The sequence below is a fragment of the Oreochromis aureus genome, linkage group 17, assembly GCF_013358895.1.
Source record: "Oreochromis aureus strain Israel breed Guangdong linkage group 17, ZZ_aureus, whole genome shotgun sequence".
Lineage (NCBI taxonomy): Eukaryota > Metazoa > Chordata > Actinopteri > Cichliformes > Cichlidae > Oreochromis > Oreochromis aureus.
The window spans coordinates 10,676,065-10,692,749 of NC_052958.1; the positions used below are offsets into that span (position 1 = coordinate 10,676,065).

A 16,685-nucleotide genomic window follows, 5' to 3' on the forward strand; every position below is an offset into this window, starting at 1 on the left:
GACATTTTAGTTGGCAAGTCTCAGCAAGACACGGGAAGCTGCTTTTGTTTAACTTTATCTGGAATCAAGGAGCCTGCAAGTGAGCCATGTGGGCACGGAAACTGTGAAAGACAATGCAACAGTAACAAAGCAGGGTGGGGCACAGCAAACAGTTAATTGAGACACTGCTTGAGACCTCATTTGAAGCTTATCTTGGGCTTGTCTTAAATGACTTAAGACTTGATTTGAACTCCAAAAGACCTAAAATCAACTGTGATGTGACACTTTGTCATTATGCATTGTTTTTGTGCCGTTAGTCATTTGTTCATGCTCTCATCCCATCTCTCTTTCTCTGTCTGTCTGTCCCTCTCTCTCACACACACACACACACACACACACACACACACACACACACACACACACACACACACACACACACACACACACACACAAAGATAGGGCTTCAGCAGCTGAGTACCAGGCAGTACTGACCTCTCGCTTTCTACATCGCTGTCATACACACACATGCACACTAAGCAGACAGTACCAGTCTCTCATCCAAGCACTGATAAAAGGGCCTTTATGCTCCAAAGGTTTTCATTGCAGTAATGCGCATGCGTGCACACACACGCGCACAGTCATGTTTCCATCACATCAGGGGCCATTACAGCCACTTACATTCCATGACGCGCTCCAAAGCATAAATACTACTTGACTAGCCTTAACTTAAACTTAAATGTCTTAACCTTTACATTATGATTTATTAGGCAGATACCCAATAGTACAATGTCCCCATAATACACACACTCTCTGGCTTAAAGGACAAAACACTTCACAATTTCAAAGTTAATAGGGCGAATTTGCACATCTAAACATGTTATTTGATCTGGTACCATAAGCATCGCTGGGCCAAACAAAACTCACACTGTCATGCCCGCATTAGCAGACAAACATACACATCCGATGCAGCAGGGTACTGTGGGATGACGGTGTAACAGATCAAAGCGCTAGTTTGTTTTCACTGACAGATGAGCAGGTGCACACTTTCATCTTCCACCTGCTGAGGACATGTGTTGTAGTTTGCCATTTTTACTGGAGTCTGTTCATACACATACAAGCACACTAATCTCTGTATGAAACAAACATATAACACATTCAGCTGACAGGTAACCATGCTTAGTCCTGCTATGAAGACAAGTGCATTTGAGTATTTAAAGCTTGGTTTGTGACAGGTTTCTGGCATTAATGAACAAAACAATGCTTTAACCTACAGTAGTTAAAGAGGTCAGAGTGAGTGGGAACTACACTGTTAAACCTCTTCTGCATTCACTAACTGGCGTTAAATTGGATGAGCTGACGAGACTCTTTGCTGCGGTGTGATTAGTTGTTTTACTGTCACTTCAGCTTAATGTTCTACTTATAGTCTTGGCTGATTGCCCTGTTTAAAGTTTGTTTTTGTTTTTCTGCTGCTAAAAGAAAGTATAAGTAATAAAAAAAAACATATCAGTCATGATGCCTAAAACCTATGAAAAGCTTGAATGATGTTTCTTGAGCTATGACCTAACAATTTGACGATGAGTGGTGAGTGGTTCCTGAAGGTTGCTAACTGTTACTAGGTAAAATTAGTTGCAAAGAGCGCACTGCACCAATAAAACTGCTTGTGATTGCTCAGGTCTTTGGCAAATTGCCTGTAATGTCTGCAAACACTTGCCAACTACTCTCCAAACGGCAGTAGAATTTGAAAAAGTGCATCGCAAACTGGAAATAGAGAACCTTCATCATCAAAGTCAAAATTGTGCCTCAGAACTGCAGACATTACGTTTTGTGCCTCACTTTCTACAGTCTTGCAATTGCTTGGAGAGTAGCTGGTGAGAGTTTATAGACTAGTCGACGTCATACATGCAAATTACAGGTTTCTGTGGCTGTCTGCTTGGAACCAAAGCAATCGCAAGGAGGTTAAACAGGGGTAAGCACAAGAAACTACTGAAAACTTTGGAGCCCTGACTGTTAGCGAGGATGATCTGGCAGAGAACTGTGGCACCCATCTGCCTGGAAATACCCAGCTTGATTAAACAGCAGGAGACAAGTGGGGGGAGGACAGCCAGGGGAGGAAGACTTCCACTCACGGGCACAGTGCCAATCCAGTAACTCCACCTGAGGCTAACAGCAGATACGTTAACACACACAAAAAAAAGAAAAACAGAATCTAAAGCCCACTCTGCCGAACCTCATAACGGGAGGTTGCCAAATGGCTGCAAATTTGTCTCTAGGCCTGTGTGACTGGGCCTTATCAACGTGATCCAACATTGTCACCATTATCAATACAGGTCCAAAGTGTTAGACAAGTTAACCTCACATGGTTAGTGGTCACATGTCTGCAAAACCTCAACATCTTGTTTGTTTAACATAATCTATTAACTGAAAATCTTGGCTTTGGTCTTGTCAGCAACTTAAAAGTATAACCCTCCACTTTTAATGACAGCTGTTTAAATATAGTTTATGAGTGCAGTCAGCCTTTTATAAAATTCAGCTCTGTTCTTTATTACTTTTACCTTCACAACTATTTTGCTATTCAAGCAGAACGTTAAAGCACTGACAAGGCTTGACAGCTTTAGAAAAGTTATAAAGAAAAATGGGTCGAAAATTGATTGTTACTAATTTAAGTGTGTCTCTGGCCTGGTTTCCCGCAGCATCTATTATACTCTATTATAAGATGCAGACTCTTCTTCCAGTGATGACTAGATGTTTCCAAAGGTGCTGTAAATTTGAATGACTCACACACAGCAAGGGGGCTTTGATAAAAGAGGTTGGCAAAGCACTGAAAGTGGGAGACCGTCTCGCAGACTGCATACAAAATGAATCACATGCTCATATGAATAAAAGGTCCTCAACAATTTAGAAAAGCAAATGCTTTGATATTCCTATTGTAGATTTGCTGAAAATGCCTTTTCTTGTGTCTAAAATTACCCCTACTTTAAGCATAAAGTGGAAGTGGACACATTTTGCAGACATCTATTTGCACAAAAACACACACTCTGAAAGTGAAATCTGATTTTCATGTGGCTTCAGTTAACTTTCCCTTTGAAACAGGAAATTAAATTTTAAAACAAAGCTGCAGATAATTAAAAATGGTGCACCCACTCATTGCTTTGTTGTTACAAATCCTAAAAATGGTAACATGTAAAACATTTCACCTGCTACACGCTCTTTTTTAATCCAGTGACACTGCTTTTCTGATGAACACTCGCATGTCTGGCCCAGCCAGTTGTTGAGCCCCTGGCACAGTTCATCTCACATTTACAGCTTCTGTGCTCTCGTTTCATATTTATTCTGACAGGATACAGTTGAACTTTGAGCTGCCTGTTTAGCAAAACTAGTAAGTGGAAAAAGCTGAAAGGTTTAGCCTGTGTTATTGGCTTTACAGTATATTTCATGAAAACACTTTGGTATTTATGGCCACTGTTATTTTTACAATGTGGCTTTAGGGCAGACTGCAGACTACAGCACATGCGAGCATACAGTGGTGTGAACAAGCACACACATGCTATGAGTCCTGGCTTCTCTCAGCTGCATTTTGCAGTTGGATTTCATTAAATAATATCCCAGAAAATTCTACGACTGAAACCTCCCAGCTATGAAGTATTTGTAAATGCTTAGATTTAACACCCAAGAGGTACCAGGAAGCAAAAAGATACAGAGGATTATCGTGACTGGATGTCGTTTGTCACACAGCCATCTGTTAAAATGTAATTAAAATTATATATATTACTTCTCCTATTTTCTCATTTGCAGTCCAGAAAAAAACCCCTACCATGTCATATTTAACCTGCTCATGTGCCCGCAGGGAGAGCAACCTCATTTACGTTAATTGCCTTCAATTTGAGCTGTTACCAGGGCGAGTGAGAACATGTGTAGATAAATTTTGTTTGTCCAAGAGCAGAGTAATGGGTTTCTAACAAGTCTGTGTGGAGATGTATGCAAAGACAAAATGAGAATGCAGAGTGAAAGTGCAATCAAACTTTGGCAATAAAAGATTGGACTCTTTAGTGTCACTACCTGGTAAAAAAATGTATTGCACAATTATTCAGCCCTTAATTCCATTTGACTGCAAGTACACGCCACTAAATTAGTTAATTATCTCAAACATTAGCCTACACTGCACAGTAGATCCAGACATTGAGCCTTTTTTTCCCTCTCAGTGCAAGGCTTTCTTTAAAAGCTACACACACACATAAAGGCACTCAGAAAGAAAGAGAGAAAGAAAGCGCGAGCTGCATGCAGTATAACTGAGAAGGGAAGTGACAGGTTCAGTGTTGCAAAATGAGAGCTTTTAAAGCACATCCTTTGACACTCAGAAGCACCCACACACTTTCATTGGAAGCTGTAATTCAAATAAGTTTAGGGTAAGCTAATGTTTCGATGCAAAACAGAAAAAGAAAGAAAGAAAGGAATTTAAAAGCATTAACCATGCTATTCTCTTCCTCTGTTAATTCTGCTCCAGTCCTTGATCAGTGCACTCAAAATGCAGAAATTAGTTGTTTAAATAAGCCTGGCTCTAAGTGTTTCCACACACACAGAAGCCAAAGTTAGAATAGCAAGAAATGAGTCAAATGCTAGCATTTCTTTTTTAAGTGCAGAGAAGCATTAGTTAGTAATCATAGCAGCCAACCAGCATCTGATTGGTCACAGGCCTCACACATTGATCAAATTAATATATGATACAACAGTTAAAGGGGAACATAAAATGCATATTTTGCATGCAAGAGATGCAGCAGTGACGAAGACAGGTTGCCAAGAAGACGTACCCTGGTGTTTATTTAAGTGAAAGATACACATACAGGCTTAGTTTGACTAGCTGAGCCAAGTTTCGACAAATTCCCCAGCCTGCTGGAACTTGCTTGGAAGGTCAGATTCTTTCTGACATCAACAAACACAGGACACAAGAACCCATACTGTGTTTATTGTGCAATATGTTTTACATATAGATAAATTCAAATCACATGAAGATTCACCCACCAGTAACTGATGTACTTGCACTGCCATGTCAGCAGCCCTCCTTTGCATATTTCCTCTTTACATATTCTTGGTTCGGCTTTGGTCTCCAGCTTCCTCTTTTGCTTGCTTCTGCATGTGCTGAGTGGGTGAGTTTCAGGGCCAGAGTAAGACGGTTTTTAACAGCGTGCACTGTAACACATAGAAACCTCTTTTAGTATCATTATGAGGTGTAAGGAGCTCTGCAAAAAAGAGGCTGTGGCACATACTACGGAAAAGCACAGTCCACACCTCCCATAAAGGATGAAAAATAATGAAATGCATATTAAAGAGATGTTTGAGTTGAGTTGAGTGACCATATAGAAGGAAAGATAACACTGAAACGTTGCACTTTTATCAGTAAAACTTGGGGATAATATAAAATGTTGTTGTAGTAGAGGCAGTATAGCCAAAGGGTGGAATAAGCCAACTGGAATTTAATCAGTCACATTTCCTGGTGACTATGAAAACAGTGTTGTCATTCTAATATTAAAAAATGAGTGAGAGTGTTATTTTAAGAGTGTTATTATAAATGCAAACAAAACTGCTAATGCTTTTGGCATAGCTTCAATCATTATTATTATTAATTATTTTTAAACGTCAGATTTATGGCGGCTCATTTAACTAGAACTAACAGATTAGGTTGAAAAAACAGGTTGGACAAGCAAAACGGTCTGGAGTGGGGTAGCATTGTGTTTGAAGCAAAGTTAGATAAAACTAGGTTACTGGGGCATAAAGAGAAATTACAAAAAAGGAAGTGGTTGAAGTGTTTCGTTGTGTGTTTCAGAAAACCTCTGTCAGTGAATGAAGCTTAACCTGCCTGAAGCTCTAAGCTACTGAATTTCTGTTAAAATGATCTGCTTGAATGTACAGTCATGGTAAAAAAAAACAAACACTCTCTGTCTATTCTACGATTGTACATATCAGGACATTAAAAAATGTAGTCCTTTTCAGGGCTTAGAATTAGGTAATTGCAACCGTTGATGAACAGAACACATGACATATTACACTGTGTCATTATTTGCTTAACAAATACTAAGCCAAAATGCAGAAGCAGCGTGTGTAAATAAAGTACGCTCCACGATTTAATAGCTTGTAGGATCATCCTTAGCACCACTTTAGAACTTTATCAATATTTCTCATGTCGTTGTGGATAAATTTTGGCTCACTCTTCTTTACAATGTTGCTTCATATCATTGAGGTTTGTGGGCACTTGTTTATTCGCATGCTTCTTAAAGTCCCACCACAGCATTTCTGGTTGAGGTCTCAACTTTGACTGGACCATTACGACACCATGATTATTTTCTTTTTTTTTTGTCATTCTGTTGAAGATTTACTTCTGTGCTTGGGATTGTTGCCCTGTTACATCACCCGGTTTCAGCCAAGCTTTAGCTTTCGTACAAATAGCCTCATATTTAGAATACCACGACTTTAGAATACTTTGGTACACAAAGAAGTTCATAGTTGACTCAATGACTGCAAGGTGCCCAGGTTCTGTGGTTGCAAAACAACCAAAATCATTGGCCCTCCACCATCATGTTCGACAGTTGGCTTTATCTAAATATGGCTTTGTGCATTATGGCCAAACATCTCCACTTTACTCTCTTGCCACCCTGCTGCCAAGTTCTTTTTAGAGAGAAGGGGTTTTCACTTTGCAACCTTTCCAAACAAGCCATAGATGTCCTGTTGCTTTCTCATTGGACTGTCATTAACATGCAAACTGAGGCCTATAGAGATGTAGCTCTTGGGCTTTTCCATTTTCTCTGAGCATTGCATATTACCTAACCTTTGGGAGAATTTTCTGGGACTTCCAATCCTGGGAACAACTGGCAACTATGTTGGACGTTTTCCACTTGTGATAATAATCTTTCTCACTGTAGGCTTTAATATTCAAAAATAACCTTATAGCTCTCCCCTGGTTGATGCGCAGCACAACAACTGCTTATCTAAAATCATGGCTGATGTTTTTACTTCCTCCTAAACACATAATAACAGTGTAATATGTCATATTTTGTTGTTCATCTGAGGTTATATTAACTTAATTTTAAGACCTGCTGAGGACCAGGTTTGTTTTTGTTATGTCCTGATATGTAAAACCTTAGAATTGACAGAGGTTGTGCTTTCTCTGTGCTTTCTTTGTTCTACGACTGTAATTGTCCTGTGACTGCCTGCACTCTGAACAACAATTAAAGAGTTTCAAATGAGTCTAATTCTTTAGATAATGGATTCCAGGCAAACTGGATTCCAGGTTTTACAATGCAAACCAAAGTGACTTCCTGTGAAATGACTGCAATGGTAGAAAAAGGAGAAGCTTTCAGTTCTCTCCAGGTTATGCTTGAAAAGCATAAACAACTGTCCTGGAATTAGAGACATGTGACAGTTAAAGGTGAAAAGACAATTTTGACATTTTGTGGTATGCTTACTCATTTCCTTGACTAAATCTGAGATAACCGAGAACTCTCTCATGACTATACATTAAATATTTATGTGAAGCTTTTCTTCTCTTCTTGCAATTTCCACAAATTCAAATTTTAGCAGAATGTCATCCATATTCCCGAACACCAGTAAGACAGTAATAAAAAGGAAAAGTGACATTAAGCCTGTTCAGCCTGTTGTGTGGGGGGAAAGCAGACTGGAGTATCTCAGTCATGCATGTTCTCCATAAACTCTGTGTGCCTCAAGTTATAATAACGTACTCTGGGATGTAATATATTAGGAAGCACACATTAGGATATTAAGCTTTAATTAGGCTTGCTTGATGGCTCAGCCAACTCACAGCAAGAAAGCAAATATACATACATGCCCAACTACTCCTTTAAATGAGATTAGCTGCATACTATAGCACAGTGGGGTCAGGATGCTACCTGAGCTTATAGAAATGTTTAATGTTTATTGATGGGCAGCATTGTCACTTCACAGGAACTGCAGATGCCTTTGTTGTGGCCTGTAACTTTGCGGAACAAAATATGTTCTCCTGTGAAGACACATTTTGCATTTTGAGTGTCACAGGCTGTATCTTTATGGACACTTCCTGCATTCAGTGCTTTTGTATACATGATCTGCTTTAGTCTGTACTTGGCTAACCTGTTTTTGCAACCTCATATTCCTTTCTTTGCCTAAAGGAAAGTGCAGGATAAAAATGTGCAGCATGCACACACAAGCACCAGGAACGAAGACCCAGCTTGAAAAATTTGATCTGCGTTGAGACACTCGTTCCTGTTTCGCTGGAATATTAAGCTACAGGTGGCTATATGAAAACTCCAAAAAAAACAAGTTAATGACTCACTTTTTGCTGTAGCCTTGCCACTGCTTCCAGTAACAAACACAGGTAGAAGTCACAGGTGTGAACACATCCTTTTCAACTCTTTACCAGCTGATATTCCTGTACCAGCGACACAGAGCGAAGCATCCTGCTATTAACCGTAGAAACTTTAACTTCAGATTAAAGCTGTTGGTGATGACTGTGAAAATTAGTCAGCAGTTTTCACAATCCACAAGCCAGTTCAGATTTTTTTGTGTGTGGCATTTTCACAACAGTTGCTTCAGTAAAATAACATTTGCTTGACAGTCTGGAGGAAGCAGCAAACGTGAAGTGTGTTTCCTAATTGGTGAAATGAAATTTTGTTGTAAAAAAGAAAAAAGAAAACGTGAGCATAGAATGGGCCTGCTGCTGAAGTAAGTCTCTTTTTCAGGGTAAATTAGTCAATATTTAGGAAAAGATGGCGGGAGCGTCGTTGAACAGACTCAACAATTATCAGTCTATATAAAAAATGGCAAAGCACGTGTTAAAAACAAATGGCATAAAAGCACGATGAGCGGCGTGTGTTGGTTCACACTGCTGCTGTCTGGTGGCTCATTATGCACGGGTTTGCCACCGGTAGCCGTTGTAAATCACCTCAGCAGGAAATAAAACCGTTTCCGGCTTGACTTGTCAAAATAAGATCGACGCTTCTGATGAAGAACTTTTCTCTTTGCTCGGCAATGAACAAAAAATGAGCCTAAAACAGAAATTGTCTTTGCTTACTTTTCAATAAAGACAATTATTAATTATTAGTCAACTATTAATTTCAAAATGAAAAAAGTCAAATCAATTTCTGAACCATTTCTCCCTACATTATAAAATAATTAACACGCGTTTCTTATTTCTAATGACTGAATAATACATCCCACATTATATAATAGCTTTTCTATTAGAATGGCACTGAGAGCTTGAGAGCTCACAGTGCTTAATATTGCTGAAGCTGCTCCAGTAGATCCACGAAGGGGCACAGCTGGATCTCCATCACTTCAACATATATGCTTCAAGTACCTGAGGAAAACAGACTCTGATGGGGGCTGCATTGCATGAGTTTGTACTCAGCAACAGCCCTTTCACGACTGAACACGCTTGGAGGAGGGATATAGGAAGTTTGTGAGTTTATGAGGAGTAATTTATTTTATTTTGAAAGGCGGCCTTATACTGCCCCAGCATCCTCGCTCACAGCAGTGAATTGATGCGGCTGTGCTGCGTGAAAGCCCAGCAGTTGCTTTGACGAGTCATCGCTGGAGAAGATCCCAGAGCAGACGGATCCGCTGTCTGATGGCTTGAAAACGGGGAATCACTGTGGACCGCAGCGGATTTATAGCATCGTACGAGCCCGGAGGAGCGACGCGGAGGCGGCACGAGCGGACCGGTTGCAGACACGGGTCGGGATACATTACCTTTAAGTGAGGCTGTTATCGTTTTTTGTTTTTGGAAGCCGGACACAGACAACACGGAGAGAAAAGTAGTACCACAGCCTCCGCGACAGCAGCGGGCGAACTTGTCATCTCTGTCCTGTGGGAGGTGTCTGTCTGTCGGCTTGGGGCTCTCTGCACGCACCGCTCGTCTCGTCACTGATTGGACCTTTTTAATTTGAGGGATATTTGTTGTGTTTTGTACAAATCGCTCTTATTTTGTGTTTTCCTTCAACCAACTGTGGCTTTAATGTGACGCACCACACTGACACTTGTGCTGTGTGTAGAGCAGACCCTCTGCAGAGGAGTAAAAGGCTTCCTAATCAAGTTTTTCCCCCCTTCATATTTCTGCGGCAACGGCACAGACCACACCGATGTCATAGGTAATGCTTCGCCTTTGTTTTTGCATCGCAATGCTTTCTGCAGAGTCGTTGCTCGTGTCTTTGTTTTTGCCTGTAGACGAACTTGTCGACACAGCCTCGTTTTCTGGAGTTCCTCAACAGGCAGCAGTGAAGCCGTCACTGCACGGGGTTGCTCTGCAGCTTTAATTAAGCTCACTGCATTTCCACTCTGCTCAGTAGCAAGGCTTACAGTTCTCACGAGTGCAGCACTGCTGTTGTCATACATCATACCATAGCAATATAAAGACCACTGTGCGAAAGCCAGCCAAGTTTTATTTGCTCATGTGCACACATCAGGCTTTTATGATCCGCTCGTAACCGCTGGAGTTCATTTACTGATGATGTGATAACAAAGCCTTTATATATCAATAATAATGTTGGTGCTTCTTCCTGTTTTAATGCTGCCCTTATCATTCTACTTGGAAAAATAAGTTTAGATCATAGAGTTATACTTGCAAGTGGTATCAAACGTGTGGCTCGTGGACCAGGAGTCAGTTCCGTTGATGTCTTTGCCATGATATGCCATTTTTTCTAAATAAGCTGACACTCATTTCATGAGAAAAATGATGAGAAGAAATAATAATCTTTTTTTGTGCCTTCTTTGAGGCCATTTTTTTTAACCCGAGTTTGTAATTTCAAAGTTCAAAGACCAGATTTGCTTATGTTGTATATAAATTAATATTGTATAAATACTTTACACAGCTTTTTCTGTAGCAGTGGTGCAAAAGAAACACATGAATATAATCTCATCGGGTTATTAAATGGACACTTCAAATTGGTACTCGGGGGACACCAGTGATGCAGTAATCCACAATACTTATTGCAAACACTAAAGTTTAAGTCTGACTGTATCAACCTTTTTCTGACTGTTAAAAGTCTTTATTTATGCCTCAATGCTTCCCTCAGCTGTTATGAAATCACAGCAGTGATCTATAGACACAGCTGCAGTGACTCCATAGTGTAGTGGGTTACACATTCAGTCCCCAGTCCAGTCTTGGGAGGAGACACAAATTCCTTTGGGGTTGTATCAGGAAGGGCATCTGATGTAATATAGCTGATAGTAGCTTCTTGACATAGGCACAACTTCATGTTTGTTTTTTCCTACCAGCAGTAATTCATATTTTGACTTTATTGTCACAACAGTATCAGTGCATCCATTGTTTCAGACAGCTGTCTAATAGAAGTGCTACACTTTCAAAGATTGTTTCATGTGAAGAGCTGTTTCCTAGTAATCTCAACCTTCTATTTCTCTTTAGTTGCTGTCACTTTATTGGCTTCATTGACTTCTGCGTAACCATTCACTCCTAGACTGGAACCTAACACGTCTGAGTAAAGGGTTTCTCTTAGGGCAGAATGTGTGTAAGGCTTAATAATCTGTGGTATTATTTCATGGAAATTTTAACATTTGCTTAAAGATTTGTGTCGTTATGCATGTAATGGAGCACCAAACATAGGTGTAGGGTGCAGATTTCAATATTAGAAAGGGTTCAAATAAGCAGTGAGGTCATAGCTTTCAGGTGCATCCGTACTATAACCTTCTGAGTGGTTGTCTTTTAACCATTTCCCTTAATTGAGACAATAAAAAATAGCTTCTGGGACTAAATGAAACACAAATGTGACTTAATATCTTCTGAAGAATAGCGCATATGTAAATTTAATGGCCACAAACTGGGACCATCCTCTGCGTGTTTCTTTGCGCATCAGTGTCAAACTTGTGAAAACTCGCTTTGGGTTGTTTTCAAGCTTGAATAAGTTTAGAGTGAATTGTTTCTAACATCACACATGAAAGCAGCTGCTCGTTCTCTGTGCCAGTGCCACTGTGATAACCGAGTAGAAGGTGTCTGTAGGACGTTATGTGAGCCGACTTGCAAATTCTGAACGTAGTACTTAGTTGTTACATTTCCTCTAACACAAAATGCATAGTAATATATTGTGCACTGTCCTCAGATATGCATTTCTGTGAAGTAGCTCTGTCTGTGTCACTCTGAGTGCCCCTCATCTCTCATGTTAATCTGCTGAATTGCTACCGAGCAGTCTAACCCCGGGGTCAGTCAGGCTGTGCTGACTTGGGCTAAATTTGGAACATGGAGCAATTAGGCACAGTCTCTGCTACATCTCTTCACAGCTTTAACTATGGAGGGGCAGCTGGGAGGGAGAGACTGGTGTGGGATGCAGATCTCCATCTGGTTAACATGCTTAAATGAGAGATTTTAAAAAAAAAATTGTGCTGAGCTCAACCGAAGGCAAATTTATTTCACTGAAAAAATATCAAACCAAAGCCTGACTGAGTGTTTTAAAAGTCTTTTCTGAACTAATTACTCCTGACAGTGGGTGAAGTACTGTGAACATTCACTCACCATTTCAAACCCAGTTCTTTATTCACTCTCATTTTATTAACCAGGCGGTTCATAACAAGAACAATAACCAAATAAGTGACTCATCTTTACTTTCTTGCCTGGGAATATTACAGATTACAGTGTGCCCAAGCCTACGGCACTATCTGGCTGCCTTGTTTCCTCTTCTGACGTTGTCAGTCCAGTCTAGTACACCCATCGCTTGTCATCTGTTGACTTGGTCTTTGGGACCTGAGGTGTCGCTGTTAGATATCTGGCCCACAGTTTCCATAGAGCACAGAGTGTGGGTGACCTTGGAAACAAAAGATGAGCTTTTATGGCTTGTGTCAGACATGATGAATTAAAGGGTGTGCCGAGGTCTACTATAAGTTAAATGATGATCATTTTAATCACGCAAAGTCGCTACACGGATGAGGATTTTTGGACTCCTGTCTGAGTCAGAGAATAAAAAGATATCCAGATAGAAATCAGCCAGATAGTCCCGGTTTAAGAAAGGAGAAAAAAAAAAAACCAAGGTTTTGAAATTGCTTTCAAATTCCTGCAATAAAAAATATCTGACGGCTTGTGTTGTCTTATCAGCTACTTTGGCAGGCAGCCAGGTATGTTGAATGCTGACATGTATACTCATACCTATAAATAAAACAGTTTCACTTCATAGTTTTCTCTTTTTATTTCCAGGGACAAGGACAGAAGCAGACCAAGCTGGGCCAGGCTAGGCCAGGCCTAGGCCTACCTAGCCATCAATCTGGCCTTACAATAGAGGCCAGCAACCTCTCTTGGAAGTCTTTTGTTCAGGCAGCTGAGGAGGCTTCAGCCTGGTCTTACAGAGACGTCACCAGACCTAAAAATCAAACTTTGGCATCCAGGCACCTTCTGTCATCTTTTAAGAGGCCATACTGGTCTAATAGATCTCCAGTCATTCCATGTTGCGGTCATCCCAGTCTGGTTGTTGGCAGCAGGATGGAGTTACGCGTTGATTTGACGGTTATCGTCTCACTGCAGTGCTTGCACCCCTCCTCTGTTGACTGCCTTTCATCCCTTCCCTCCCCAGTTTTTAAGAGAAAGCCCCTTCCTCTCACCTGGGGCTTCCCTGAGCCCTCCACGAAAGGGCCTTGTAGAAACTGTGGGTTGTTAATTTAAAACATTGCAAAGAGGAAAACAAAAAAATACAAAAGACATCAAGGATTGCTGCATTCAGTCGATTTTTCTTTGTTCTATTGCACATTAACTTTCATTTTCTTGCAGTTTGATCAAAGGTTAATGAACTAGGAGGTTGAGATCTGTGCTCAGAGTTTACAGGAATAAGTTACATAAAAGTCTTTACATACAGATTTGCTCTTTTACAGTTTGAGCTTTTTTTTTTTTGAAAGAATGTCTGAAGAAAATAGCAGCAGCAAAGCAGTGAAATTCATTGCTCCTCTTGCCCCTGTTTCTTCTCCGTCCCACTGCCCATCACCCCAGACCCCCCACAAGAATGTGAACGGCTCTGCCAGTTCAGACACGCATGTCGTGGAGAAGCTTGGTGGAGAGCCGGAGGTCCAACGTCGGCGCCACACAATGGATAGAGACTCTAAAACGGCCGAGCACCGGTTCTTCCGCCGGAGTGTCATTTGTGACTCGAACGCCACAGCTTTGGACCTGCCCAGCAAAGCAGCTGTGTTACTCACATCACCCCCAGACTGTGAAGGGACTCCCACCATCTTTTCTCCACAGCTTTTAAACCTTGGATCTGGTGGACAGGATTATGAAGGTGAGGAGTCCCAAAGAGGTTCCTATCTGCAGAGCAGTACCCTTCAGCCTTCATTTGGGCATGGTGGGGCAGTCGAAGAGGGGGGTCTACAAAATGCCGAGGGAGATTTGGATGTGTGCACGATTGCTGTTCCTACCAGTAGCAGTGTTGAACATAGTGCAGATGGGGCAGTAACAGAGCCCAGCTCGACAGTATTGGATGTTACCAATAAAACAGTAGCCAAACAGCCTGACATCGTATTGCGTCCCAGAGGGCTTCAGGAACAGGTGGCCAAAGACGGAAAAGCAGTAGAAAATGTGTATGAGGGAAGCATCAGTAGTCCAACCGAGGAGAAAGACAGGGAGATGGAGGAGGAGAAGGGGCTCGCGAAAGCACGGGCAGAGCAGAGGGAGAAACGGGAGCAAGAAGAAATAGAGGAGGCTGAAACAAAAGCTGTAGGGACTTCACCAGATGGACGCTTCCTGAAGTTTGACATTGAGATCGGGAGAGGGTCTTTTAAGACTGTCTACAAGGGTTTGGACACTGAGACAACAGTGGAAGTGGCATGGTGTGAGCTACAGGTAAGGCCACGCTCATAAAACTGTGACCTCTTCAGTGACTGTGCTGTCATTTCCTGTTTATTTGCCAAAATCTCAAAAAGTTGCCATCCAGGTGCTGAATTTTACCCTTTCTGTTTGTGCCTCTTGCTTATTACCTTGACACTAGATCTTCCTGTTTAGCCAGAGACTTTCTGTGTAATTGTGCACGATAGGAGATCAGTCCGACTGGGACTGATGTACCAGTGCGGATTAAATGGGAACTGTTTACAACAAAATCCAACAGAGGTCTGTGTGCTATTTAAGGCAGCGACTCTGACTTTGGTAAATGTACATTTGCTGTGAGTTTGAGCGCACGTTTTCTGCCTGTGTGTTTTTAGTTTAAGTTTCACTGCATGTGGATCTGAGTGTTGAGGTACACTGTTATCGCAGTGGTCATAGTGTTTGTAGCCCAAACAGCAGAAGACATAATGAAGATCCTCCAGTAATTGTTTTCATGAATAATGGATTCTAACTGTAAGTTAGTGGTTAAAAATCCACTGCTTCTTGGACTGATTTAATGCAGCATGAGCTGTCACTCAGGGGACTGCACTGCTGGAAATTATTTAGCTGACTGGTTATAAAAAAATTTATAGTGCTGGCCTGGACATTTAGCACCTCCTTAGGCCAAAGCTGTATTTTTCTAAAGCTATTGTCTCTCATCAGCTGCAGCTCTGACTTCTGTAGACATCACCTGTCGGAGGTGCACATGAGAACGCAAATGTCCCACCTACTGTAGTCAGATCAGAGATCTGCCGGTTTTTAAACAATCAACTAGTAGTTGCAGACCACAGTAACACTCTGTGTGACCTATGAATAAACAGCAGAAGTCTACTAATCAGAGGGTAGGTGGTTCGACCCTTTGGTCCTCCAGGTTGCATGTCCACGTATCCTTGGACAAGATACTGAACCCCAAGTTGCCCCGGATGCATCCTTTGGATTGTGAATGCGTGAACACAGAGAGCATTGCTAGGGTCTGCGATTAGAACTACTAGAACTATTCTGCTTGGCAAGGGATCTGTCTAAATAGAGGCAGCAGGAAACACTTTGCACTAGGGAGATGGCAGTTTAAAGATTAAAATCTCTGTATTGACTAGGTGGGACATATACGTTCTCATGTGCACCTCTGACATGGGATTTCTACAGAATGTAGGATAGAAAATAAGTGTTTAAAAGCACTTGTATGTCTCTTGTGTATGAATGAGGATTGTAGTAAGAAAGTGCTATGATTGCTCAAATTGAGTAGAAATGCACTATATAAGTACCAGTTCATTTACCATTTTAAGACATCACAGTTATATAGTTTTATATTATTAGATATATTAAGATATACCAGTGCAGTAATCTGGACAATCTGCCCCCCCCCCCATTAAACTTGCACAAACCAGCAGCTTAAACCACTGACTGTTCAGTCCATAACTAACAGGCATGATGGGAAATAAGGGACTGTTGTGTCCATATATGTCAAGTTAGGAATGTTAGTTCTCTTATGGTAAGTGGACTGGTACGTAGCTGAGCTGTCAAAGCACTTTTTACTGAATTGCCACATTCACTCAACCTCGCACGCATTCATATAGCACTTCTTTCCATGTCTTCAAGCTTTCTAGCTGTCGCTCATAGACTCACAGTCCAAAGGGGACAATTTGGGATTCAATATCTTGCCCAAGGGCGCTTCAGTATGTGGACTGGAGCATCCAGGAATCGAACTGCCAACCTTCCGATCGATAGACTAACCCACTCTGCCCCATTTTCCAAAGTTTGTGTGTGAAAATGGCTTAAAATGTTATTCATTGTTTTGACAAAACTGTTTCTGAGTACTGGAGCACTGCATCACAGATAGAACAAAGTGTCAAGCTGGAGCTCAGGCTCTTCGTTTTCT

General features: G+C 41.2%; 2 protein-coding genes across 7 annotated transcripts in view; one reads left to right on the plus strand and one right to left on the minus strand.

Moving 5' to 3' along the window:
* The window catches only part of LOC116309885 (ninjurin-2-like), a 50,314-nt gene extending 41,415 nt beyond the window's left edge, over positions 1–8,899 (minus strand). For both annotated transcript variants that reach the window (XM_039600692.1, XM_039600694.1), the window contains exons 1-2: positions 8,297–8,899; positions 4,996–5,163 (exon numbers count right to left, since the gene is read on the minus strand). In XM_039600692.1, coding sequence (XP_039456626.1) covers positions 4,996–5,043 — 48 coding nt within the window. In that variant the 5' untranslated portion in view covers positions 5,044–5,163; positions 8,297–8,899. The remainder of the gene's footprint in view (positions 1–4,995; positions 5,164–8,296) is intronic.
* Positions 8,900–9,504: 605 nt separating this feature from the next.
* Positions 9,505–16,685, plus strand: part of wnk1b (WNK lysine deficient protein kinase 1b) — a 95,589-nt gene continuing 88,408 nt past the window's right edge. For all 5 annotated transcript variants that reach the window (XM_039601568.1, XM_039601571.1, XM_039601570.1 and 2 more), the window contains exons 1-2: positions 9,505–10,109; positions 13,160–14,791. In XM_039601568.1, the coding sequence (XP_039457502.1) occupies positions 13,853–14,791 (939 nt within the window). In that variant the 5' untranslated portion in view covers positions 9,505–10,109; positions 13,160–13,852. The remainder of the gene's footprint in view (positions 10,110–13,159; positions 14,792–16,685) is intronic.